This window comes from Trachurus trachurus (assembly GCF_905171665.1).
Source record: "Trachurus trachurus genome assembly, chromosome: 15".
Lineage (NCBI taxonomy): Eukaryota > Metazoa > Chordata > Actinopteri > Carangiformes > Carangidae > Trachurus > Trachurus trachurus.
The window spans coordinates 7508082-7533850 of record NC_139906.1 but is presented as its reverse complement, the minus strand read 5'-3'; the positions used below and the strand labels follow the sequence as shown (position 1 = coordinate 7533850).

General features: G+C 40.9%; 2 protein-coding genes across 2 annotated transcripts; both read left to right on the top strand.

Annotated features, from left to right (window-relative positions):
• Positions 1–9615: 9615 nt before the first annotated feature.
• LOC310997705 (uncharacterized protein) lies at positions 9616–10313 on the top strand (the record flags this gene model as incomplete). Its single annotated transcript, XM_083987496.1, has 2 exons — positions 9616–9677; positions 9785–10313. 2 exons carry the CDS (start codon positions 9616–9618, stop codon positions 10311–10313), a joined length of 591 nt encoding a protein of 196 aa, XP_083843622.1.
• Positions 10314–12136: 1823 nt separating this feature from the next.
• Positions 12137–19723, top strand: LOC310997704 (uncharacterized protein; the record flags this gene model as incomplete). The annotated part of the gene is made up of 4 exons (XM_083987495.1): positions 12137–12310; positions 12458–12636; positions 12725–13236; positions 19590–19723. The coding sequence occupies 4 exons, from the start codon at positions 12137–12139 to the stop codon at positions 19721–19723; spliced, it is 999 nt and encodes a 332-aa protein (XP_083843621.1).
• Between the last annotated feature and the right edge of the window lie 6046 nt (positions 19724–25769).

Genomic DNA, 25769 nt, shown 5'->3' with positions numbered 1-25769 from the left:
ATTAGCCATAACGCTGTAACCATCCAAGGAAGACTGTGTAACAATATTATGTGCTTCTGCTGAGTCCAAAAGCCCTGTGTAATATCAACTTTATTTCAAGAAAACACGCTTTGTTTCCAATGTCATATCATGGAGAAGCACTACATTACCCATAATCCTCATATTTATCAGCGACGTGTCTGGTTGAGCTTGCTGTTACCAGCAAATGAAAAAATAAAACAAATTGAGCTTAAATTATTTTCTTAGTAACTAAAAGGTCTTAACATCTTTTTTGTTTTCATAAAAAAACGGTGCTATATTGTTAAAATTCAACAATAAAGTGCATAAAAGTTGGCTTGACTTTTTTCTTTTTTTTCATAATTTTCACCAGCATCTTTCTGGTCCACATCACATCACATTTATTGTAATTTTTAATTCAATGAGTGAAATTTTATTTTTTATCTGAAAAACATTATTATGAATTCAAGGGTCAGAGGTCGACTGATTCAGTGTTAAATTTAACCTTTTTGACCCTGTTTCCTTGAATAAATCACTAAGACTTTGATGCGGGAAGCTGAGATTTTGATTTGATTTTGTTCAGAGCACTAGGGACAAAGTTTCTGTAGAATTTCAGACCTGTCGGACCTCCAGAAGGTCTGGTCAGCTGAGTGTCCAGGCTCGTTTCTCGGCCTTCAAAGCCTAGATTTAGAAGCCTTTTGTCTAATGACGTCCACATTCTTGGGGTTATAAGGCTGAAAGTTTAATGTATTTGTCCGGGGCCTAAGGCCATCCACCATGTGCAATTTCAAACCCGTGCGACCTTCACAAGTGTCAAAGGTCGCTGATCTGTGACCTTTTTGACCCCGTTTCCTTGAATAAGGCCCCGTCCAGACGAATACGCGGCTTCACCGAATCTGATCTTTTTCTTAATCGTTTTGAAAAAAATCTCCGTAAACACGGCATCGTTTTCAAAAATATCTGCGTCCACACGATCACCTGAAAACCATTGAAAACGACCCAAAACGCTGTAGTACCTACATACTGCAGGCGTGTGTGTGGAGTGTGTGTGGCGCTGTAGCGCTGCTTGCCACACATAAACACTTAAGACAGCTGAAGAAGACGGGAAGTCCCCGCTGTAATTCAATAGAAGAAGTCCCCCGCTGTATTCAAACTCAAACATGGGATTAAATGTTGACAGGGAGTCGTGTCAGAGTAAATATTACGATCAGTGATGATTAAACAGACGTGATTCAGCCGCAGCGTCTGAGCGACGCGACGTTAGTCGGCCGTTGTTGTTGTTACGTGCATAGACTGTCAGTGTGCAGCTGCTGCTGCAGCGGTGTGTGTGTGTGTGTGTCTCAGGTTACAGGTAGAGCGGTGGGGGGCATGACATCATCGTTTCTGAAAAAATCCGTATTGGCCGTCCAGACGGATACGCTGGGGAGGCGTTTTCAAATTTTCCCACTCTGGGACCCGTTTTCAAAAAATACCGTTTTCACCCCCTGAAAACGCCGGATTCGTGTGGACGCGAGGCCAATCCAATAAAGTATTTATCCGGATTCGAAAAAAACGGATTCGTCTGGACGGGGCCTAAAACACCAAGACTTTGATGCGGGAAGCTGAGATTTCAATATGTGGTCCAGAATGTCTAGTATATTGTGTGTGCAAAGATTCAGAGCTCTGTGACATTCAGAAGGGTCACAAATAGCCAAAAAGCAATGCTCCTTTCTCTGACCTCATATTAATGGAGAAATGTTTCAACAGCAATTCTTTAATAGCTTCCAGATGCTTTGGCCTATCAGGCTGAATTTTTAGCTAAAGGAGCTGGTGTACGATCAGGAAGTAGGGGAGCTGTGCATAAAGCCAATTGGTAAGTGTCAAAGGTCACAGGGGTCAAACATCAAAGTGAATCCAGCCATTCCTGCTTTTTCTCAACAAAACATACACGCTTTAAGTTATCATCATGAAATATAAATATGTTGTATATCAGAGAGTCCTCTATCTGAATATTTTGGTCCCGTTGCTCTAGGGGCCCCGGGGGGCCACTTGGCTTTCCCATGCTCCCACAGAGTTGGGTCTTGGGGTGAAGGATAAGGGCCTCACCATGAAGTTTCAAGTGATTTGGTCGGTTTCTATGGAAACGGCGGCCTCAAGATAAAAAAAAAAATTTCACTCATTGAATTAAAAATTACAATAAATGTGATGTGATGTGGACCAGAAAGATGCTGGTGAAAATTATGAAAAAAAAGAAAGAAGTCAAGCCAACTTGAATTTTAACAATATAGCAACGTTTTTTTATTCAATGTTGAAAACAAAAAAGATGTTAAGACCTTTTAGTTACTAAGAAAATAATATAAGCTCAATTTGTTTTATTTTTTCATTTGCTGGTAACAGCAAGCTCAACCAGACACGTCGCTGATAAATATGAGGATTATGGGTAATGTAGTGCTTCTCCGTGATATGACATTGGAAACAAAGCGTGTTTTCTTGAAATAAAGTTGATATTACACAGGGCTTTTGGACTCAGCAGAAGCACATAATATTGTTACACAGTCTTCCTTGGATGGTTACAGCGTTATGGCTAATAATCAGATCTTTCTTCAGAATATTGATTAAACAGAGCAGCTTTTTGAACGCGGAAGTGTTCCCCCCCCCGCTGGTTTGACGTAGCTTCCGACAAGGACGTAATTTATTTATTTATTGATTGATTATTCTGCACCAAACACCATGATCACTAAATAAATAAATAACCGAAAGGACGTCCTTGCTGAAAGCTACGTCAGACACAGCAGCATCAGGTTCAATAAAGCTTTAAAGGGATAGTTCAACATTTTGGCAAATTGGCCCATTGCCATAATTGCTATAGTCATAGCAGTAGGTTCGTTACCTTTAATTGTAGGTGTAAGCTATTTTTAGTACAGCGGAGCGCAGCAGCTGGCTGCTCAGAGCTACGCTATGGAGGCTAAGGGAATTTCTTGGTTTCCCTCATCAAACTCATCAAATACAAAATCCCAAAACTCCACAGCGCTTTTGTAGACAAGTTGTGAGCTGCACAACCACCACGCTATGAGATAATGACGGAACGATACGAAACGGAGCCGTTTTCGAGGTAAATTCATACAAAACCGCTGATGCGCGTTGCGTTCAGGGACAGTTTTTCAGCAAGCAGTCTCCGTATTTACCCTGTATTTACCTCGAAAACGGCTCCGTTTCGTATCGTTCCGTCATTATCTCATAGCGTGGTGGTTGTGCAGGTCACAACTTGTCTACAAAAGCGCTGTGGAGTTTTGGGATGTTGAATTTGATGAGTTTAATGAGGGAAACCAAGAAATTCCATTAGCCTCCATAGCGTAGCTCTGAGCAGCCAGCTGCTGCGCTCCGCCGTACTGAAAATAGCTTACACCTACAATTAAAGGTAATGAACCTACTGCTATGACTATAGCGATTATGGCAATGGGCCAATTTGCCAAAATGTTGAACTATCCCTTTAAGGAAAAGTAAAAAAAAAAAAAAAAGTTTTCCTCTGCTCACAGCGTCTTTCAGTGCCGCATTCAGTGCATTAAATGTGCAACAAATGTGCTGTGAGAATTAATAATCAAAGAACAGAATATTTTACTCAAGGACGCAGTGTAAAACAAGGATGCTGTTTGAGTCCCACATTATTCAACCTGTACATAAATGAACTGGCAGACCAGTTGGACCGCTCAGCAGCTCCAGGCCTCACACTCTTTGACACAGACATTAGATACCTGCTCTATGCAGATGACCTCATTCTGTTGTCCCCAACCAGTGACGGTCTTCAACATAACCTGACCATCCTGGAACAATACTGCCACAACTGGGCCTTGGATGTTAACTTCAAGAAAACCCAAATCATGATCTTTCAAAAAACCCAGATGTCTTGAAAACAAATATCATTTTACACTAAACAATAGGCTAATTGAACATACAAAACATTACACTTTCCTTGGTCTGACTATATCTGCATCAGGAAGTTTCAATTTGGCAATAAATGCACTCAAAGATAAAGCACGTAGGGCAATGTACGCATTCAAAACTAAACTAATCAACATCAACATTCCAATTCGAAAGATTTATATTTAGAATATTGGGAAAAGAAAAGAAAAACTCACAGCAGACTAAATTGTTATTTAACTCTAAACAGAGAATATAAATTGGCCGAATACCTCCACTCTGTTGGAGACATAAAACAAAGACGGATCCTGACCAAGTACTGGCTGAGTGACCACCAGCTACAGTAGCTGTAGAGAAAGGACGACACCGACAGACATGGCTGCGCAGAGAGCAGCGGATATGTGCTCACTGCTCCACAGGGGAGATAGAGACAGAGATGCACTTCCTGCTCCACTGTGAGAAATACTCTTTAATAAGAGACTCTCACTTTAAATAAATAAGTAAGAAAATCAAAAGATTCCACCTACTAACACCAGAGGAGAAAATGTCCGTCCTGCTAGGAGAAGGGACAGCAGCTCCTCTGGCAGCCAGGTATGTGTCTGCTTGCCACAAGCTGAGGGACTCTTTAGCATCCTGACTTGCACCATTGTTGTACCTGATTGTACTGGATTCTATTGTGGTGTAGTTTTATGGAATATTGTTTATTTGTTATTGAATATTGAGATGTGTATATGTACTGTATATATGTTATATTGAAATGTATTTGTGAGTGGTTTGTGCAGTGCTTTGGCAACAACGGGTTTCTGTTCATGCCAATAAAGCTAATTGAATTGAATTGAATTGAATTGATAAAAGCATGAATGATATCAACCTAAAGGCAGTCGCTCCATGTAGACGGAGAAAGAGGGAGAGAAATAGAGGTAGAAATGCAGTTATACAGGTTATAAATAGGATTCAATCATTCCTGTTTTTTATTCTTTGTTATATTTTTTTCTACATTGTTTCTCAAGAGGCTAAGTGACATATTGCTGGTTTACCTTTATTACATGTCAACATTCTGCTTACAACTTCTATAGTAAATGATTTTGCAGGTCACATGAACCAACACAAATTAATTAATGTGCAATAAGCCAACCATGAAACTGAGTCTGTGCCGACCTTCTCTTCTGTTGCTGCTATTTTTTTTTATGTCCCCGTCACTACACTACATTTTCTGAAAATCAGAAAACAAATCCAGAAGGTCTGTATAGTTTGTTCTCTCTCTCTTGTCTTGAAGACAAGTGAACTGACTTTGGTGCTAAAATGCTGCATCTCTCTGAAATGTATCTAGTTTTTTTTTTTTTTTGTATTTGTGTGACAGCATTTAACAGATTTAGTATTATCATTCAATCATTTGAGTTGGTATTAAAAAACCTGCTCTCTCACGTTAAAGATTGTACAGAAGTTGTACTGTGTCTAAGTAAAGTTAAAACATAAACATTTATTCATATCACAGCTCTAACAGATGAAAAACAATAAAAAAAATTTCAAATAAATGTTCAAATCCTAAAAACTAAATGGAGGCCTACCAGGCAGTTTTTTTTTTACCTCTCTTGTCTTAGAGACCAGTGAACTGAGATTGTGGGCCCTAGTCTCGTAGACCGCGCAAAGTCTAAGTGCAGCGCAGCTTCGCCACGCCAACGGGGCGTGGTCCAGGTCCTTTTCGCAAGATTGGTGGGCCGCGCAGTCAGACTTAGACCAGCGTAAACCCTCCCCTCGTCCCTCCCACCGGCGCAAACGGCGAAGAGGGAGGAGACAGGGCGGGAGGGAGACAGGAGGAGGAGAGAAAGGCGTGGAGTGGGTTTGACACAGCCGAGTCAGATCTTCACCAATCAAATGAGCTCCTCTCCTCACCTTTAACTGCGCGGAGGGTGATGCGCGCTGCAAGTTTGTCATTTTATACTTGGACATGGACGGAGGAAACAGCGACGCCAGAGGCCGAACCTCTCCCCGGAGGAAACAGCTGTTTCCCCGGAGGTCCGAGCTCAGAGTGACCAATAATGAGTTTACTAATAATAATACAAATATCCTTAATCAGGTTTGATCTGATACACTGAGAACCCCTGCCCAATATAAGAAACAACAACTAATAAACTAATAAAGAAACTCACATTTATTCAAACCCTGTGCAAGATGATGAGAGGTGTAATCACAACATAAACAAACACCATGCGTAACGGATGAAATCAGCGTAAAGGACGCGCTCTCTCTCTCTCTCTCTCTGTCCGTCTCTTTTTTTCTCTTTTTTTTCTGTGATAGAGATGCTGAGTATACTGTAGTAGGCTATATACTGACTATCTGATACCGAGGCAGTGGTGGTGGACTAAGAGAGATGAAGATTTGTGTTTTGTTTTTCATTACGGCTGCCTGATCTGGTCGCTGGCGCTAATGAATTAATAAGTAAATAAATAAATAAATAAAGCGATCATCACAAGGGCAGAGTGGTATCTCAACACGGCAGCGACATGCAGTCATCCACCCTCAGTCCTGCTTTTGGGACATCCACCACAGCTGCTTTTCAGTGCCAGTTCGTCCCTGCTGTGTTAATTCAGGTGGAGTTTCCTTTACGCGCCGACAGCCTTTGATCTCTGCTTTGATCTGACGTCAGATGTGACGGGACAATCTATATAGATATAAATTCACGTGTTGATTCCATTAGTTGCATTAAATAGTGGTTATTGTGGATATTTATTGCATTGAAATGTGTCTGGAACTGTGGAGATCTGCCTGTGAGGTCTTGGTGACGTGTGTGCACTGCAGGTCAGTCAGCCAAACTTCCACTGCACCTGCTGCGCTTCGCCCTGCGCTGAGATTAGACCTGGTTGGAGGTGGCGAGCTTTCAGCGCAACCTCGGCGGGACATTTTCGCACAAAACTTCCACTGCACCAAGCTGAATCTGTGACGCCTCCCCCTGCTGCGCGGCCACGCCTATCTCAGCGCAGCGCGATCTACAAATCTCCCAATCTGACTTTGCGCTCGGCTGCGCTGGTCGAAACTTGCATTAGACCAGCTGCGCTACCTTGCGCCACCTGCGCTGCGCCACCAAACTAGGGCCCTGTAACTTAAATGTTGGATCACTCTGACGTTTATTCTTTATTATATTTATTATACCATATTTGTGTTAACGGGTTTAGTATGATCTCTAACACATATGATATTGAGAGACTTAACGATTTTTCAAATTTCAGGGTTCACTGGAAGATGGAAGATTTGCATGTCAACAACACATCACTGAACAGAAGCTATCATGGCTGCGACATTGAAGACATCATCACCAGATGTCATCTCTTCAAAGAAGCCATCAAGTATGTGGTGCAATGTATTGTCATCGGTCTTGGTCTCCCTTTGACCCTTGCAGCCATCTATGGAGTTTACTCAATGGTGAGAACATTATATTTATATATTTGTTCTTTTAATAATAATAATAATAATAAATTTTATTTGTAACGCGCTTTTCCAAGTGCTCAAAGACGCTTACATAAAAACACAATTTAAAATACAATGCAGTAAATTATCACAGTTAAAATACAAGAACAAGATACACAAATTTAATTTATGGATTAAAAGCCAGTTTAAAAAGGTGGGTTTTTAAAAGTGATTTGAAGGTGTGGGGGTCTGTACAGTCTCTGATGGGTTGGGGGAGTGAATTCCAGAGGGTGGTTGGTCCGGGGGGGTAGGGTCAGGAGATTTCCTGCTGAGGATCGGAGGGCACGGGGGGGGGTTGTAGTGGTGAAGAAGGTCTGTGAGGTAGGGGGGGGCCAGGTTGTTAAGTGATTTGTAGGTGAGCAGGAGGATTTTGAATTGTATACGGTGTGCGATGGGGAGCCAGTGCAGTTTCTGGAGGACAGGGGTGATGTGTTCTCGGGAGCGGGTGTGGGTGAGCAGGCGGGCGGCAGAGTTCTGGATGTATTGCAGTTTATTGAGGAGTTTGGATGATGAACCGTAAAGGATGCTATTGCAGTAGTCCAGTCTGGATGTGATAAAAGCATGAATCAGGGTTTCAGCAGCAGAGTTGGTGAGTGCGGGGCGGACACGGGCAATGTTTTTGAGGTGAAAGAAGGCGGTTCTGGTGATGTGGTTGATGTGGTGGTCGAACTTAAGCTGGCTGTCGAAGATGACTCCAAGGTTCTGGATGTGTGGGGAAGGGGACAGAGTGCAGTTGTTGAAGGTGAGGCTGAAGTTTTGGGTTGTTCTGGTGCAGGATGTGGGACCGATGATGATGATGTCTGATTTGTTACTGTTGAGTTGGAGATAGTTTCTTTGCATCCATTTGTTTATTTCGGTGAGACAGTTACTGAGTGTGGAGTGGGTGGAGTTGGTGATGGCTTTGGTGGAGATGTATAGTTGGATGTCGTCAGCGTAGCAGTGAAACTGGAGTCCGTGATGGTGGATGATTTTTCCGAGGGGGAGCATGTAGAGGATGAAGAGGAGGGGACCAAGCACTGATCCCTGGGGGACGCCTTGTGACAAAGGAGCGGTGGTGGAGGTGCAGTTGTTGATGCTGATGAACTGTTGTCGGTTGGAGAGGTAGGAGTGTAACCAGGAGAGTGCTGTGCCAGTGATGTGAGCTGAGGATTTCAGTCGGGAGAGCAGGATGGAGTGGTTGATTGTGTCAAAGGCTGCTGTGAGGTCGAGGAGGATGAGGATGTTGAGGTGTCCGGAGTCTGAGGAGAGGAGGAGGTCGTTGGTAATCTTGAGGAGGGCTGTTTCGGTGCTGTGTTTTGATCTGAAACCGGATTGAAAGCATTCAAAGAGATTATTGGAGGTGAGGTGGGTTCTGAGTTGAGAGGCTACAGCACGTTCCAGAATTTTTGACAGGAAGGGGAGATTGGAGATGGGGCGGAAGTTATTTGGGTTGTCAGTGTTGAGACCAGATTTCTTGATGATGGGTGTGATTGCAGCCAGTTTGAGGGTTTGAGGAACAGAACCAGAACTGAGGGAGGTGTTGATGATGTTGGTGATGAGTGGGGAGATGACAGGGAGGCAGTCCTTAATGAGTTTGGATGGGATGGGGTCCAGGGTGCAGGTGGAGGTTTTTATACCGGTCATGAGAGTTATTAACTGTGCTGGGGATATTGGAGAGAACTGTGACAGGGGCTGGATGGTGGCAGGTGGTGAGGAAGGAGGTGAGGCTGGTGGTGAGACGGGAGGGATTCCAGGGGCGTTGAGGTTACTGTAGATGGTGTCTATTTTTGTTTGAAAGTGTGAAAGGAAGGACTGGCATTTTTCTGTTGTAAACGATGAGGGGGTGTTGTCGTGAGGTTTGAGGAGTGAGTTTATGGTGGAAAACAGAGCCTTGGGGTTATTGGAGCCAGAGTGGATGAGATGAGAGTAGTAGGTGGTCCGGGCTGCGTTGAGTGCATTTTATTTATTTATTCACTGCATGTCTTATGTCTGTGGTAAAGTCTGTGGAAGATGTTGGTAAAACGACTTGATTAGGTCTAGGCAGTAAAGGGTATCGGTTAGGGTTAGAAAAAGAACATTTTCCTTCATCCTTTCTTTCCAGCCACTGTGTTTACTCTGCTCAATGTTTTCCTGCAGGCCAAAAATGATCACGTGGCTCCGGTCTTCATCATCAACCTTCTCATCTCTGACCTCATTCAGCTCTGCTGCCTTACTGTTCAAGTGGCAAATCCTAATAAATACATTAATAAACATACCACGTATGAAGGAACCAATGATATGATTTACTTTTTCGGACTGACGACCAGCATTGGCTTCATGGTGTGCATCGCCCTGGAACGGTAGATATCATTTTAGTGTGTATGTGTGTAGCTATTTCCTGTCTGACTATTTTATTTCATCATAATTCAGATGCTCCAAAGACGATGTGTGTGTCTGTGTATTACAGGTATCTGGTCGTCGCCTGGCCGCTGTGGTACCGCTTCAGACGAAACATCAAGACTTCTGTCGTGGTCTCTGTCGTGGTCTGGATCCTTCCTCTTGTCCTTAACCTTGTTGTCTATTTCAGTGTTTCTAAAAAGTCCAGGGAAATCATCTTTGCTGTCTTCCTCCTCCTCCCCCTCCCTCTGTTCATGTTCTTCCTGTTTGGGACCATTAAAGCTCTGTCTGCAGCCATCAGTGTCCCTCCTGCTGAAAAACGTAGAATTGTGGCCATTTTGGTTTTGGTGCTACTTATTTACACAGTGTTGTTCCTGCCCAGCATCATGATGTTCCTTGTTCAAAAATTCAGGTCTAACACGGACCTCCAGTATCTCTGTTATCTTTTCATAAAGCTCAGTCCTCTTGCAGATTTATTTCTGTATGTTTTATTAAGGAAAGGAACCACAGACAAGTTTTTGGCCTCAGTGTGTTGTTGCAGGATGGACAGTGACACTGATACCAGCAGATCAACAGAATTAGAGATCACAGGTTGTTAGACAGAGAGACAGAAGGAGGAAAAGATCAGAGGAAGTGAAGGAGGCACATAAGACGACCATAACTGGCTTGAAAAGAAGCAATGAATTCAGTTATCCTCCCTTGCCTTCATTTAATCTTCTAATCCTGCCCTTTAACTGGATATGATCTACTTTAATGTAATCTGTGCTATTATGTTTTCGTTTCATTCTCTTAATATGCTTTTACTAATATTTTTAATGCATTTTCTCTGTAAAGCACATTGAATTACCTTTTTTTGTAACATAATACTGTATAATGCAAACATATGTTTTTGTTTTTCCGTGCCCAGAAATATACTTTAAAAAAAAAGTGGTTAAGTCCTGTGAAAAAGGTTAAAATGTTTAAGTTCCATTTAAGATGTTAAAATCATTATTCATTATTAATCATTATTATGAATGAACACAATTGAAAAGATTACATAAAGTTTAAAAACCTACCAAAGGAACTGGTCTATGATCTACTTGCTGAGCCTGTTCTGAGGGATGGTGCTTGTGATTGATTAGTCATGTCTGCAAAGACCAGCAGGGGGAGCTCTTGCTGCACTGCTCATAGACTGTATATTCTTAGTGAAATGAGGTTGTCTCCAATATTGTTGTAGCCAATTTGGATCTGTGTGTGCTTGTGTGAATGAATGTGGGTGTGTCAGTGATGAGGCACTGTGGTTGCTAGTCTATTGGTACCCAGCCTTTTGTACTGTAGGTGTTTTTTTTTTAAGATAAGTTAATAAAGTGTCAAACTCATTCCCATTTTTTACACACCATCATGAGTTGGAAATGTATTCAAATTCTGTCAGAGTGGCTTTTTTTGTAGTTAGATTGCCACTACAAGTATTGATATCTCAAATTTTGAAGGTTCAACATTTATAGTTTAGCAAGAATTTCACTCTCAGCAATTAATTCACTAGAAAACTACATTGTATTTATTAGTGGTGAAGAAGAGGCTAGATGAGGCAAGACATACAATATAACTCGATATGCACTGAAAACACAAAACAAAGTTCATATCACTTAAATGTTCTCCAAAATGCTTGGAGCTGTCACTTTGCAGGTTGTGTTCAGGGAACCATCAAAAAACAAACAAACAAACAAAAAGTAGATGTGGTAAAGGACACTGTCACTTTTCACTTCCTGAGAGGCAGAGATAAGGAGAAGCAGAAATTTGATTACAAATCGGCTTCATGACACAAGTTGCAAGTTGTTGCATTAGACAAGACCAGACTGACACAGACGAGAAAACAGTCAAGAGGAATATCCAGGTTGTTTTCCACCAGCTTTCAAAGGTAAAGTTTGTTTCACATTATTTCTCTCAATCTATTTATAACCTCATTCATCAAATCTGTAATGTTATTGATTACCACTGGCTGTAGGTGGACAGTAATCTACAGTCAGTGTCTTTTAGCCTCTCTCATGGCTTTAATGAAATTAATTAGATTTTTGTGCTGGATGCTGGATTAATAAAAATGACACTCTAGCATAGTTGTACCGTGGTAGGAAGTCAGTGTAAGGCTATCTGAAACTCATCAAATTCATCATTGCGGTCAATATTCTGTAATAAAAAATGCCAAATGTTGATAGTGTTAGTCTCTCGATAATTAACTTGATCATTTTGACCAGAATCACAGCATCAGCAGTTTTCTACTGAGAAGATGACGGTGATATTCAACACACCAGCAGAAACCTCACAGTTTTTTCTCAGTAGACTCGAGGACGACATTCACCTCACGGCTTTATATATTGTCACTGAACGATGTGAGGTCTACATTAAAATACATGTTCTTCTGTCTGACAACAGATTTTATAGGAAGATGGAAGATTTCTACATTAACAACACCTCAGTGGACAAAAGCTACAATAACAGCAACATTGAGTCCGACAGCAATACTGTGAGAACATTATTTATTGTGGAAGTGGTGACGTGCATCTTCATCGGTGTCGTCCTGCCACTGACCCTAGTGGCCATCTATCAACTTTACTCTCTGGTGAGAACTCAGTTCATGACTGATATGAGGAAGAGTTTGATGACAAATTCATGAGTGCAGTTTTCAGCAGAACAAGATAAAAACATGTCATCAGCTCACAACATTTTTCCAACCACTGTGTTTACTCTTCTCAATGTTTTCCTGCAGGTCAGAGATGGTCACGTGGCTCCGATCTACATCATCAACCTTCTCATTTCTGACATCATTCAACTCTGCACCATGATCATTAGTGTGGCAAAACCTGATGATGACAATATCTCAAGTGTGATTTATATGTATGGTCTGATGGCCAGCGTTTGCTTCATGGTGTGTGTTTCCCTGGAAAGGTAGCTATCAGTCTGTTCTGTCTGAACATTTTATTTCATCATAATTCAGATGCTCCACAAAGACGATGTGTGTGTCTGTGTATTACAGGTATCTGGTCGTCGCCTGGCCACTGTGGTACCGCTTCAGACGAACCATCAAGACCTCTGTTGTGGTCTGTGTCGTGGTCTGGATCCTTCCTCTTCTCTTTATTCTACCCCACAGTTTTGGAGTTTATCCTAACACCATGCTTATCCTCATTGGTCTCTTCCTCCTCCTTCCCTTCCCTCTGTGCATCTTCTCCCTGTTTGGGACCATTAAAGCTCTGTCTGCAGCCACCAGTGTCCCTCCTGATGAAAAACGGCGAATTGTGGCCATTTTGGTTTTGGTGTTACTTATTTACACACTGTTGTTCCTGCCCATCATCATTGTGCTCCTTGCAGAAGAAGCAAGGAATCATGATTCCTTACTTGTCGCTGACACTTTGGCAAAGTTCAGTCCTATTGCAGACTTGTTTCTGTATGTTTTCAGCAGGAAAGGAGCTGCAGACAAATGTTTGGCCTGTGTGTGTCGTTGCAGGATGAACAGTGACAGAGACATCACAACAGTGACAGAGATGTCAGGTATCAACTCATAGGCAGTCGCTCCAGTAAAAGAATTAGAAAAAGAAAAACGGAGGAAGAAATGTATAGAGACCAATCATACTGTTGTCCTCTGACGCGATTTGCAATGTCATGCCTGACTATATATTCACTGTAACACATCGTCATCATCAAATGAATTTGTAGCACTGCCTGAAAGGTATTGACTCTGGCAGCCACAAACGTCTCACTTGCACTGCACCATCAAGGTCATTTTTATTCACATGGCATCATTGTATGCCACTTGAAGCCTGATTTTTTTAATACCTTTCCCACAATTGAGCAGAATAGAGTGATGTACAATAGGCTCTAAATGGAGTCAGCTTTACACCATCAAAACACATGCTGAATTTCAGTGCCAGGATGTTCGCCTGTGCATACTGCGGCACTGCCTGTAAATGCCATCATCATCAGTCATTTCATCTGTGATCCGATGTCCAAGATACTTAACCTTATCACTTGTACAGAGGTCATTATTAGACCATTTAAAATCTGGAAGATTCTGACATTTGTCTTCTTTTGTTCTGATTAAAACAACACTCTTACAGGCATTATATTTAATCATTTCCCATGCCATACAGTAGTCAGTACAAATATTAAGGAGCTGCTGAAGACCAGCGGGTCTCGGGCTAAGGCCAACCAGGTTTCACCAACATAATACACCATTACACCAATCATCCACTCAGTCTTATAGGCATTCAGTCTAACGAGAAGTTTTGTTTTTTCTTTTGGTCAATTAAAAGTTGATGAAAATTATTATTATATCATCAAGTCTGCATGATCACGCTGCCATTATAACTCTTTTTTTTTTTACACCTTTGTCTGTTTTTGGCTTGTTTAACTTTTACACAATTATAATGGGTTTCCAACTCAAATTGTTTGTTGTAAGTTCTTTCTACATTATTCATTTAAAAGAAAAAAAAAATAAACTAAACAACATGACTTGTTTGTCTTAATTCATTTTAAATTTGATAAATCTCACTAATATTTTGTCATCAAGGGGCATCATTTAAAAAAAAAAGAAGAAAAAAAAAGCTTTAATCTAACTACAATAAAAACAACCGAGAGAACGACAGAGAAGCAAAGCACCTGCAGTTATGTTTATAGTTTATTACATTAATGTGACTCCCAGCAACAAATTCACCAGAAAACTATGTCTGACTTCCTCAGTGGTGAAGATTAGATGAAGCAGAGATCATTAAGGACCCCCCCCCTCTCATGACTTATCATGCAGTGTTGCTCAATTTCACATTATTAGATTGGATGAAGAGAGGAAACAACAAACTCTGCTAAAAGAAACTTATCCAGGTTGTGATCCAGCAGTTTTAATACAACGTTTCTGTTCCAGAGTTTGTGTCACATTATTTGTTACAATCTATTTATAACCTCATTTATAAAAACGGTTAAGTTATTGATGACTGTGGATGGACAGTAATCACATGTTTTACTTTTTTCAATTTTCCTCTCTCTTGCCTTTAATGCAATTAACTTGATATTTGTGCTAAAATGCTGGATTAATAATTTGTTCCAAATTGCTTCTGAACCGTCATGCATGTGTTTTTGTTCGTGCTGCACAGAGCCTTACCAATTGGGCTGTATGTGGCCCCTGAACTAAAATGAGTTTGACACCCCCGATTTAAAAGGTTAAGATTAAATAAAAATGGATTGCCAAGGTCAAAATTTCTTTTACAGTATATGTAAAACTACCAACTTGACAAAGGAAGTAAAATACAATCTACTTGTTGCCTGTTTTGAGAGATGATGCTTGTGATTGATAAGTCATGCTGCAGAGGTCAGAAAGCGGAGCTCTTGCCTCTGTGCTTCATTCTCAGTGAAACAGAAGCACTGTGTCCTGTATATTTATTGGTATCTCCCCTTTATTGGGGGTTTAATACAGTTCATAGCAAGAATGTCACACTCAGGAATGAATTCACTATCCGCCTGTGACTGTCTTCATTTCTGGTGAGGCAAGACTGAAAACACATCATTTTTTAAAAATGTTTTTGTCTTTTAAAAGTTCATGTACACTATTACTAGACGTCAGTTCAAAAGTTCATCATCATTTGTATAGATAACCATCTTTGTTTTCGTCAGGAGAAGAGAGCACAACCTTTTTTTTTCATACAGCATATCATGTTAATGTTCTCCTTTTTTCTTTTTACTTTTTTTTTTTTTTAACAAAAATGACCTCAGCAATATGAAGAGAAAAAACACATCTTTTCACTTCCTGAGAGCAGAGATAAGAAGAAGCAGAAATAAGATGAAGAAACCGACTTCATGATATATCAAGTAAACTGTTGCATTAGACAAAATCAGACCGACACAGAAGAGAAAACAGTCAAGAGGAATATGCAGGTTGTTTTCCACCAGCTTTCAAAGGTAAAGTTTGTGTCACATTTAATCTATTTACAGTATAACCTACATTCTTAGTGTAAAAACTGTAAAGTGACTGACAACCTAGAGCACTGGAAGAGAGAGTAACGACACGCATTGGTCCAATGGAAGCGCCTCCTGATGGACGAATATGGGTATTGCAAAAGTGCCCAAGAACTGACATCTCTGCATTGTTGGTGAATGAGCAAGTGTGGTATTTTCAATAATTTAAGGACATTTCTAGATCACCCACGTTAATAGCATCATTGAGGACCCTTTACAGATAAACATGAACACATAGGCAAGTAAAAAAACAACAACAACAAAAAAACAGTTGTCTACATTAATGTTTCAATCTACATTTTGTAATAAACTAATTATAAGTATAATTTGATATGACCAAGACACCTAAAAACAAAAACACAGCCGTTTTCATCAATTTACAAGCAGGTCGGCAACATTGGAGTGAATGGCTTTTCTGGGCGCTTTAGCAATACCCATATCCTGCCACTCGAGGCACAAAACCTTTACCCCTTGAGTCAATGGTGGTGTCGTTACTCTCTTTTAATTAATTAATTAGTTAATATGCTTCACATAAATTTACAAAACTAAAAAAAGAAGAAAAAAGCAATGACGTGAATGAAGAGAAATAAAATAAAAACTCACACCCTCACAGCTTTATTCTAACTGAACAATGTAAGGTCTGAATTTAAATACATGTTCTTTTTCATAAGTTATAAGATTTTATAGGAAGATGGAAGATTTCTACATTAACAACTCCTCACTAAGCTACAATAACAGCAACATCGACGACTACAAAATTGACATCAACAGCAACATTGTCAATCGTTCATTCATCAGGGATGTAGTGACGTACATCATCATCAGTATCGGCCTGCCACTGACGCTAGGGGGATCTATGGATTTTACTCTCTGGTGAGACATACTAACAACAACCTCTGGTATCTCTCTTATATTTTTGTATAGCTCACTCCTCTTGTAGATTTTTTTTATATAGTATATTTTTGGGGCATTTTTTTGCCTTTATTTAATAGAATAGTACAGAGAGACAGGAAATGGGGAGGCAGAGAGATGGAAATGACATGCATAGAGGGCTGCCCATGCATGACTGTAGCATATGGGCCGCAAAAAAATGCCTATAAAGGTTGGAGTCAAAAATGATGATTTATGATTGACGATCAAATGTCTTCTCAAGAAATCCAATCAATAACCATATTTCAGAAAAGGAAAAAGCACATTTATTTATACTGTATTTTATCATACACAAATGTCATTTAATGTGCTAAGAAGAAAACATGCACTAAAAAACTAAGGGCCCTAGTTTCGTTGACCGAGCGAAGTCTAAGTGCAGCGCAGCTTCGCCACGCCAACGGGGCTGGACCAGGTCCATTTCGCAAGATTCGTGGGCCGCGCAGTCAGACTTAGACCAGCGTAAACCCTCCCCTCGTCCCTCCCACCGGCGCAAACGGCGAAGAGGGAGGAGAGAGGGCGGGAGGGAGACAGAAGGAGGAGAGAAAGGCGTGGAGTGGGTTTGACACAGCCGAGTCAGATCTTCACCAATCAAATGAGCTCCTCTCCTCACCTTTAACTGCGCGGAGGGCGATGCGCGCTGCAAGTTTGTCATTTTATACTTGGACTGGACGGAGGAGACAGCGACGCCAGAGGCCGAACCTCTCCCCGGAGGAAACAGCTGTTTCCCCGGAGGTCCGAGCTCAGAGTGACCAATAATGAGTTTACTAATAATAATACAAATATCCTTAATCAGGTTTGATCTGATACACTGAGAACCCCTGCCCAATGTAAGACACAACAACTAATAAACTAATAAAGAAACTCACATTTATTCAAACCCTGTAAGCAAGATGAGAGGTATAATACAACATAAACAAACACCATGCGTAACGGATAAAATCAGCGTAAAGGACGCTCTCTCTCTCTCTCTGTCCTCCTCTCTCTCTCTCTCTCTGTCCTCCTCTCTCTCTCTCTCTCTCTCTCTGTCCGTCTCTTTTTTTCTCTTTTTTTTTCTGTGATAGAGATGCTGAGTATACGGCTATATACTGACTATCTGATACCGAGGCTGTGGTGGACTAAGAGAGATGAAGATTTGTGTTTTGTTTTTCATTACTGTACGGCTGCCTGATGCGCTAATGAATTAATAAGTAAATAAATAAATAAAGCGATCATCACAAGGGCAGAGTGGTATCTCAACACGGCAGCGACATGCAGTCATCCACCCTCAGTCCTGCTTTTGGGACATCCACAGCTGCTTTTCAGTGCCAGTTCGTCCCTGCTGTGTTAATTCAGGTGGAGTTTCCATTACGCGTGCCACAGCCTTTGATCTCTGCTTTGATCTGACGTCAGATGTGACGGGACAATCTATATAGATATAAATTCACGTGTTGATTCCATTAGTTGCATTAAATAGTGGTTATTGTGGATATTTATTGCATTGAAATGTGTCTGGAACTGTGGAGATCTGCCTGTGAGGTCTTGGTGACGTGTGTGCACTGCAGGTCAGTCAGCCAAACTTCCACTGCACCTGCTGCGCTCCGCTCTGCGCTGAGAGTAGACCTGGTTGGAGGTGGCGAGCTTTCAGCGCAACCTCGGCGAGACATTTTCGCACAAAACTTCCACTGCACCAAGCTGAATCTGTGACGCCTCCCCCTGCTGCGCCGCCACGCCTATCTCAGCGCAGCGCGATCTACAAATCTCCCAATCTGACTTTGCGCTCGGCTGCGCTGGTCGAAACTTGCATTAGACCGGCTGCGCTACCTTGCGCCACCTGCGCTGCGCCAGCAAACTAGGGCCCTAAAAGTTAATTTATTGCTTTTTTTCAAGCCGGTTATGGTTTGGTGAGTTCGTCTTATCGTTTCTGTGGCGCAGTGGGTAGAGCAGGCTCCACACTCCTTGGTACCTTTTTCCAAACTGTTTGAATGGATCACTTTTGTCATCATGTTGGTGAACAAAGCAGAACATAGTGTTGAAGTTAGTCATTACATTTGGAAAAAACTTTTGAATAATAAAAATCCTCATTGATTGACACTGTGCAACAGCTTCAGTAATTCTGCAAGTTAAAATCCAAACTAGTGTCATGTGTCCATTTTTAAGCCACTGCTTGTAAGTCTAAATCATGTTCTCATGGATAACATCTTGCATCACACCACACAAGGAAATGATTGATAACCACAGTATTTCTTCCTGTTTCTCAGAAAGAAAGAAAAAAGTCATTTCAGAGAACATACATAGTACACAAAGCAGATATTGTTTTACATTTTTGCTTTGTTTTTTTTCTGTGTGTGTGTGTTGACTTAGGTCAAAGTGTCGACCTGTTGTTGATTATGTCTTGTTCCACCTGAGTGGAAAATGTGTTGTTAACATGAAAGAAACATGGAAGCTACAGCGTGTCTGTGTGTTCTTCTATTTTTACCTGTTACAGACACAGAGAAGCAAAAAGCACCTACTGTACAGATTATAACAAGTTTATGTGATGGATTGACTTTATCAAGAAGCTAATCATTGATTGATTGAAACAGTCACAGCACAAATAGGTCATGTCTGCAGAGACCAACTGGGGCAGCTCTGGCCTCTGTGCTTCATTTCAGATTTCAGACAACTTTATGTATCTCCGAGGGACAATTCAGTTTAGCAGACTCAGTTTCATTAAAAGACAGATGAAAAGAAGATCCATGATGTCGGGCAATCAGTCTGTGGCAAAGACTCCCACAGCACATCATTAAATCAATAACACAGTTCTCAGTGAAACTATCAAAGCACTTTGTCCCATATATTTATTGATATCTCACCTTTTCAGGGTTCAACATTTACAGTTTATTGCAAGAATGTCACTCTCAGCAATGAATTCTGTTTTCATTAGTGATGAAGATTAGAGTAGATTTTATAATTTGCCTCTCCGTTTTTTGTCTATGTGTGTTATCAAACAGTGACTAGCACAGAAGTCCAACAACAACCAGATGCTGTTCAACCCAACCTCACCCCTCCAGGTGGCACTGTTGCTGTCAACATGGGCAGCAAAAGTCCAGATGGTGAAAGCTCTTCACCCACTACACCTTTCTGACAGTATCTCTTCCTGAAATCTCACTTACAGGTTGTCTTCAGACCACTATTAAAAATCTGCTTTAGTATAGATTTGTGGAATGAAATGAAAACATTTTTTCAACAGAAGTATAGCAAACATGGGAACAGAGATGCCATGCAACACTCACGTGCTTTATGGTTAAAGTGACATCCGGCAGACAACACTTGTGTTCACTTCATGAGAAGCAGAAATATGATGAAGCAGAAATTAGATGAGGAACCTCCTTCATGCCATATTTAGCTTGAGTTACTGCATAGATGTGACCAGACTGACCAGAAATCAATGAAATAAACATCTGAGTTGTTTTCCACCAGCTTTCAAAGGTAAACTTTCTGCTTTCATTATTTCTCTCAGTCTAACCTTATTGATAGAAACTTTAACAAAGGAACAGGACTGTTGATGTAAAACAACATGACTTACAGTTATATTCTTTGTTCGATATTCTTTTTTTTCCGTCTCTCTTGCCTTATGTTATTGATATTTGTGCTAAAATGCTGGATTAATTGAAACTGACACTGTACTGCAGTTGTATTGTGTTATGTTGTGTGAAAATTTGTATGTAATCAATGTTGGCTATAAGGAGTGTCTTAAAGGAGTTGTATGTAAGATTGTGGCCAAAACTGTTGCTGCAGTCAAATTTAAAACACTGCAGCGCGTTGTTTGCCCCTAGAATCAATGTTGATAGCCACACGCTAACCTCTGCCCTTCTCCAGCTTTGTGGCTCTGGTACCCCGAGACTCACTTACAGTCTCAAAGTAAAGATGATCATCATGTCTCTCTGTAATACTGTATGTTAGACTGCATTAGTTACTACCTGCAGTGAGAGGGATGAAGCAGCAGTTCACCTACATCTGTTGTCATAGTAAAATATCAACGATGTGTTCATGTTTCTGTAGGTTGAGTACGTTGTAGATGAATATTTAGCTTTTTACCCTGACAGTTTTATTGCTCTAACTCACAGAATATGGCTGTTATTAAAATGAACATTATTACGTAGTCTCTGGTGACATATTGAGTGATTTTATACTTGCCATACATTTCTTCCTGACAGCTCATTTAAGCATTTTATTAAATAACGTCATCAGGGTCAATATCCTGAAACAGTGGAAGTACAGAATAGCCAATATGGATGCAAACTTAAAATATTACTTTAGTCTCGACTAATAATTAACTGAATAACCAAAATGATCATTTAAATAGTGAGTACAGGTAAAGGATTATGTAGCGATGATAATATTCACCATTGTGAAACATACAATACATCAGCAGATACTCAAAAACTTTTATTTACAGTGTAGAAAAAGAGAAACATTGAATATCTGATGTAAGAATTTAGAGCCATGTGTGGAGATGCTGTCAGGATTAGGCTGATTCAGGAGCAGTCGCTGTGAACAACCAGAGAGACTTTAACAAGATAGTGGTAAAGAGAGGAAATGACTCAAGACGGCTGCCGATTATGGCAAACTGCAACATGCAAACACACCAACAAAACTAAAGAGCCAGAAAACAACATCACCAACACTTGCTGAAAAACTCGTGACACAACACAAGTGTTTCTGAGGACACAAATTGAAGATTAGTGTTGTTTGAAGATAAAGAGAGTTTGTTTAGTTTATTATGATAATTCAGACATTATTGAAGACGTCCTTTAGCTTAGACTGAGCCTGTAGTCAGATCTGTCACTTTGTTATATCCCCAGAAACACTTCTGTTGTGTGGAGAGTTTTTTCAGGTATAGTAAAGCACTATATAATCACAGACCATTTACCATTTGTATATTTGCAGGTGTTATCAGTTTTCGCAGTGCATTAGTCATTTTGTAGGATGATGGAAGATTTCAACTTTAACAACACCTCAGTGGACAAACGCTACAATGTCAGCAACATCAAGTCTGACTATGAAATCGACTTTATCTTCATCAAGGACATGGTGTTGTGCATCATCATCAGTATCGGCCTCCCACTGACCCTAGTGGCCATCCATGGACTTTACTCTCAGGTGAGAACTCAGTTCATGACTGAGGAAGAGTTTGATGACAAATTCATATGAGTGCAGTTTTCAGCAGAACAAGATAAAAACATGTCATCAGCTCACAACATGTTTCCAGCCACTGTGTTTACTCTTCTCAACGTTTTCCTGCAGGTCAGAGATGGTCACGTGGCTCCGATCTACATCATCAACCTTCTCATTTCTGACCTCATTCAGTTCTGCTCCACGATTGTTTATGTGACAGCTCAGAATTTCATCATCAGAGGAATCTTCTTTTCAATTCACATTTATGGTCTGACGGCCAGCGTTTGCTTCATGGTGTGTGTCGCCCTGGAAAGGTAGCTATCAGTCTACTTAGTGTGTGTGTAGCTTTTCTCTGTCTGAACATTTTATTTCATCATAATTCAGATGCTCCACAAAGACGATGTGTGTGTCTGTGTATTACAGGTATTTGGTCATCGCCTGGCCGCTGTGGTACCGCTTCAGAAGAAACATCAAGACCTCTGTCGTGGTCTGTGTCGTGGTCTGGATCCTTCCTCTTGTCTTTCTGGTCCCATTCCATCTCTGGCCTAATTATGAGGTCTCAGGGGTCATCTTTGCTGTCTTCCTCCTCCTTCCCCTCCCTCTCTTCATATTCTTCCTGTTTGGGACCATTAAAGCTCTGTCTGCAGCCACCAGTGTAACTTCTGATGAGAAACGGCGAATTGTGGCCATTTTGGTTTTGGTGCTACTTATTTACACACTGTTGTTCCTGCCTTTTATCATTTGGTTCCTTGCACAAGGAGGAAATCCTAATCTCTTCTGGTTTGTCTCTGTCCTTTTGCTAAATCTCAGTCCTCTTGCAGACTTGTTTCTGTATGTTTTCAGTAGGAAAGGAGCTGGGGACAGGTTTTTGGCCTGTATGTGTCGTTGCAGGATGAACAGTGACATATCAGAATGAATGATATCAACTTATAGGCAGGCGCTCAATGAAGACAGAGAAAGAAGGAGAGAGAGAGAGAAAAAGGGAGGAAGAAATGTCTAACTGGCCTATACATTGACTGAAAAACACAAAGTTTTCTTTTCTCTTTTTGTTTATTAAAAGTTTATGTACATCTTTATTAGACTTAAGTCACAAAAACAAAGTTTATATAACTCAATAACTGAAATGATCTGCAGCATGATCATTATCCACCTTGTCTCTCTTGTTTACATCTTTATTTTGTCTACCTGTTTAACTTTTACACAGTTATAAAGGATTTCCAACTACAACTGTAGTTTTTGTTGTAAGTTCTTTCTACATTCTTTCTTAATAAACTAAATAACAAACACCTTGTTTATCTGGAAAACTGTTGTCACATCTTTTCTAACAACAATAAAAACAACAGAGAAAGATACAGTACAGAGACAGAGAAGCAAAGCACTTACAGTTTATAGCAAGTTTCTAGTTTATAAAATGAATGTGACTCCCAGCGATGAATTCACTAGAAAACCACATCTGTCTTCCTCAGTGGTGAAGATTAGATGAGGCAGAGTCACATCATTAAGGACCTCCCTCATGACTTATCATGCAGTGTTGCTCAATAACACATTATTAGACTGTGTGGATGAAGAGGAGAAACAACAGACTCTGCTAAAAGAAACTCATCCAGGTTGTGATCCAGCAGCTTTCAAAGGTAAAGTTTCTGTTATAGCACTTGTCTCACTTTATTTACAACATTTTAAATCAAAACTCTATGTATAACCTGTTACATCAAAACAGTAAAGCTATTAGTTCATAACAAGGGGACTGGTCTGTAGCAGCAATGGCACCGGCACCGGCAACAAATTCACATAGGCTACTGTGTTTCTCTGGGAAAGATACAGTATCAGACAGTTGCCAGTACCACAGATCCTACATAATGGGGCTTTAAGAGACCAGCGAACTGAGGTCTATTCTAAAATGCTTCATCACTCGACTCATCCTGTCCTTTGAACAGCACTTCACAACTTTGGTATCATCACTGAACAACGTCAGGTCGACATTAAAAAACTTGCTCTTCTCTCAAACAACAGGTTTCATACTGAAGAATGGAAGATTTCGATGGCAGCAACATCAGTTACAACTAGATAAAGTAGCATTTCCTGATGGAAATGCGTGTGAATGCTGAAAGCAGCTGAACGCTGTTGCAGAATTAGCAAATAGTGCAAGCAGTGATTACCATTCAAATGGTTGACCAAGGTAGGTATCGAACCCACAACCTCATGGTCAGCAGACTTTCACTCTGCCTCTAGGCCACAGTGTACACACAGTTGCAGAGACTGTTGTCTGTTGATGAACTGCACTCTGTCTCACTCTGAAGTTAACGAGCCCAAAGCTGTAGTTCCAGTGCAAATCAATCTTAGTGCAGTGGTATAAACAAGAAACATGTTAACACAAACCAAGATTGAAAGAGGTAAAGAGAATAGGTGGGGGCGCATATGCATTATCAAGTTTGATCATGTGACCAGACCAAGTGGTATTGGTTAAAGTTCAAAGTGGCTGACACACTAACAAGACTGTTCAGGTGGGATTTGAACCTGTGACCTTGTGGTTGGATGGCAGGAACCTTATCCACTAGGCCATTCCAAAACTTCCAATGAAGTAGAGGTTGAGACTTTGATGAATGTGAGATTTTTCAATGATGCTTAAAAAAGCATTATAAATGAGCCAGTAGAAGTTTGTCTACAAATCAGAATTTGAATGAAGTCTCTAGCAGAAAGTACGACATGAATGAGGCAGGAATCGAACCCATGACCTCATGATCAATAAACCTTTACTCTGCCACTTCGCTAGCCTGATGCATCAGCCGCTTACTTCATTACATTTCATATAGCGTCTGAACACGAGCCATAGGGATTCGTTTGCTTCCGGGAGGCGGTTGCTTACATTTGCTTCAACTAATCACTGCTGCTTGGTGGTCACGTGTGCTATACACCGGTTAAGCTCATAGGTTAATCTTGAGCGCTTGAGTTCAACGTCATCGCCTTCACTTACCCGTCTGTTTGCTGATTGGGAGCGGACGGAGCAAACCGAAACGCATTGCTAGTGTCCTGACTACATTGTTGAGGCAAATGAAATTTGCCGGAACCAGTAGGCGGCGCTAGCCTGGCTACCACTTCGCCACAGAGAGCACACACATAAGCATGTTGCCATTGTAATGTGATGATGTGCTGCAAACGGTGGCAGAAGCAATTAATGCGTCTCTTAACGAACACCTGTAACCAATTGAGGGTGGGGGAGGGGAGCAGAATTCAACATCACATAACAAGAGTGCTCAGCCTGGATTCGAACTAGTGACCTTGGGGTTGGCAAGCGGCCACCTTACCAACTGGACTACAGACAGAGTTGTGGAGAAGAGAGGTTGAAGAAGATTTGAAGAGTTTCAAGACTGTTCCAATGCATTCTCTATGGGGAAAGAGAAATAGTTGAATATTGCAAAAAGTATGAATAGTTGAAAAGAGAAAAGTAATAGCACACCTGTCCCGAAAAGGCTGAACATTTTGATGTGAGAATTGTTGAAATAGCACAAAGTATGAAGGACTAGTTAAGTGCCAAAAGTATAAAGAAAATGGCCGAACAGAAGAACAATAGTGTGAATGCTTTCAGCATTCACACTAACTACAGCTACACTTATGGCAACCACACCTCCATCATAGACGAGAAAGACGGAACATTCATCAAAAATGTGGTGACGTACATCATCATCAGTATCGGCTTCCCACTGACCCTATAGTGGCCATCCATGGACTTTATACTCAGGTGAGAACTCAGTTCATGACTGAGGATGAGTTTGATGACAAATTCACATGAGTGCAGATTTCAGCACAACAAGATAAAAACATGTCATCAGTTTCCAAACTGTGTTAACTCTTCTCAATGTTTTCCTGCAGGTCAGAAACGGTCAGGTGGCTCCGATCTACATCATCAACCTTCTCATTTCTGACCTCATTCAATTCTGCACAGCACTGACACACACACACACACACACACACACACACACACACACACACACACACACACACTGTTACCCTGCATC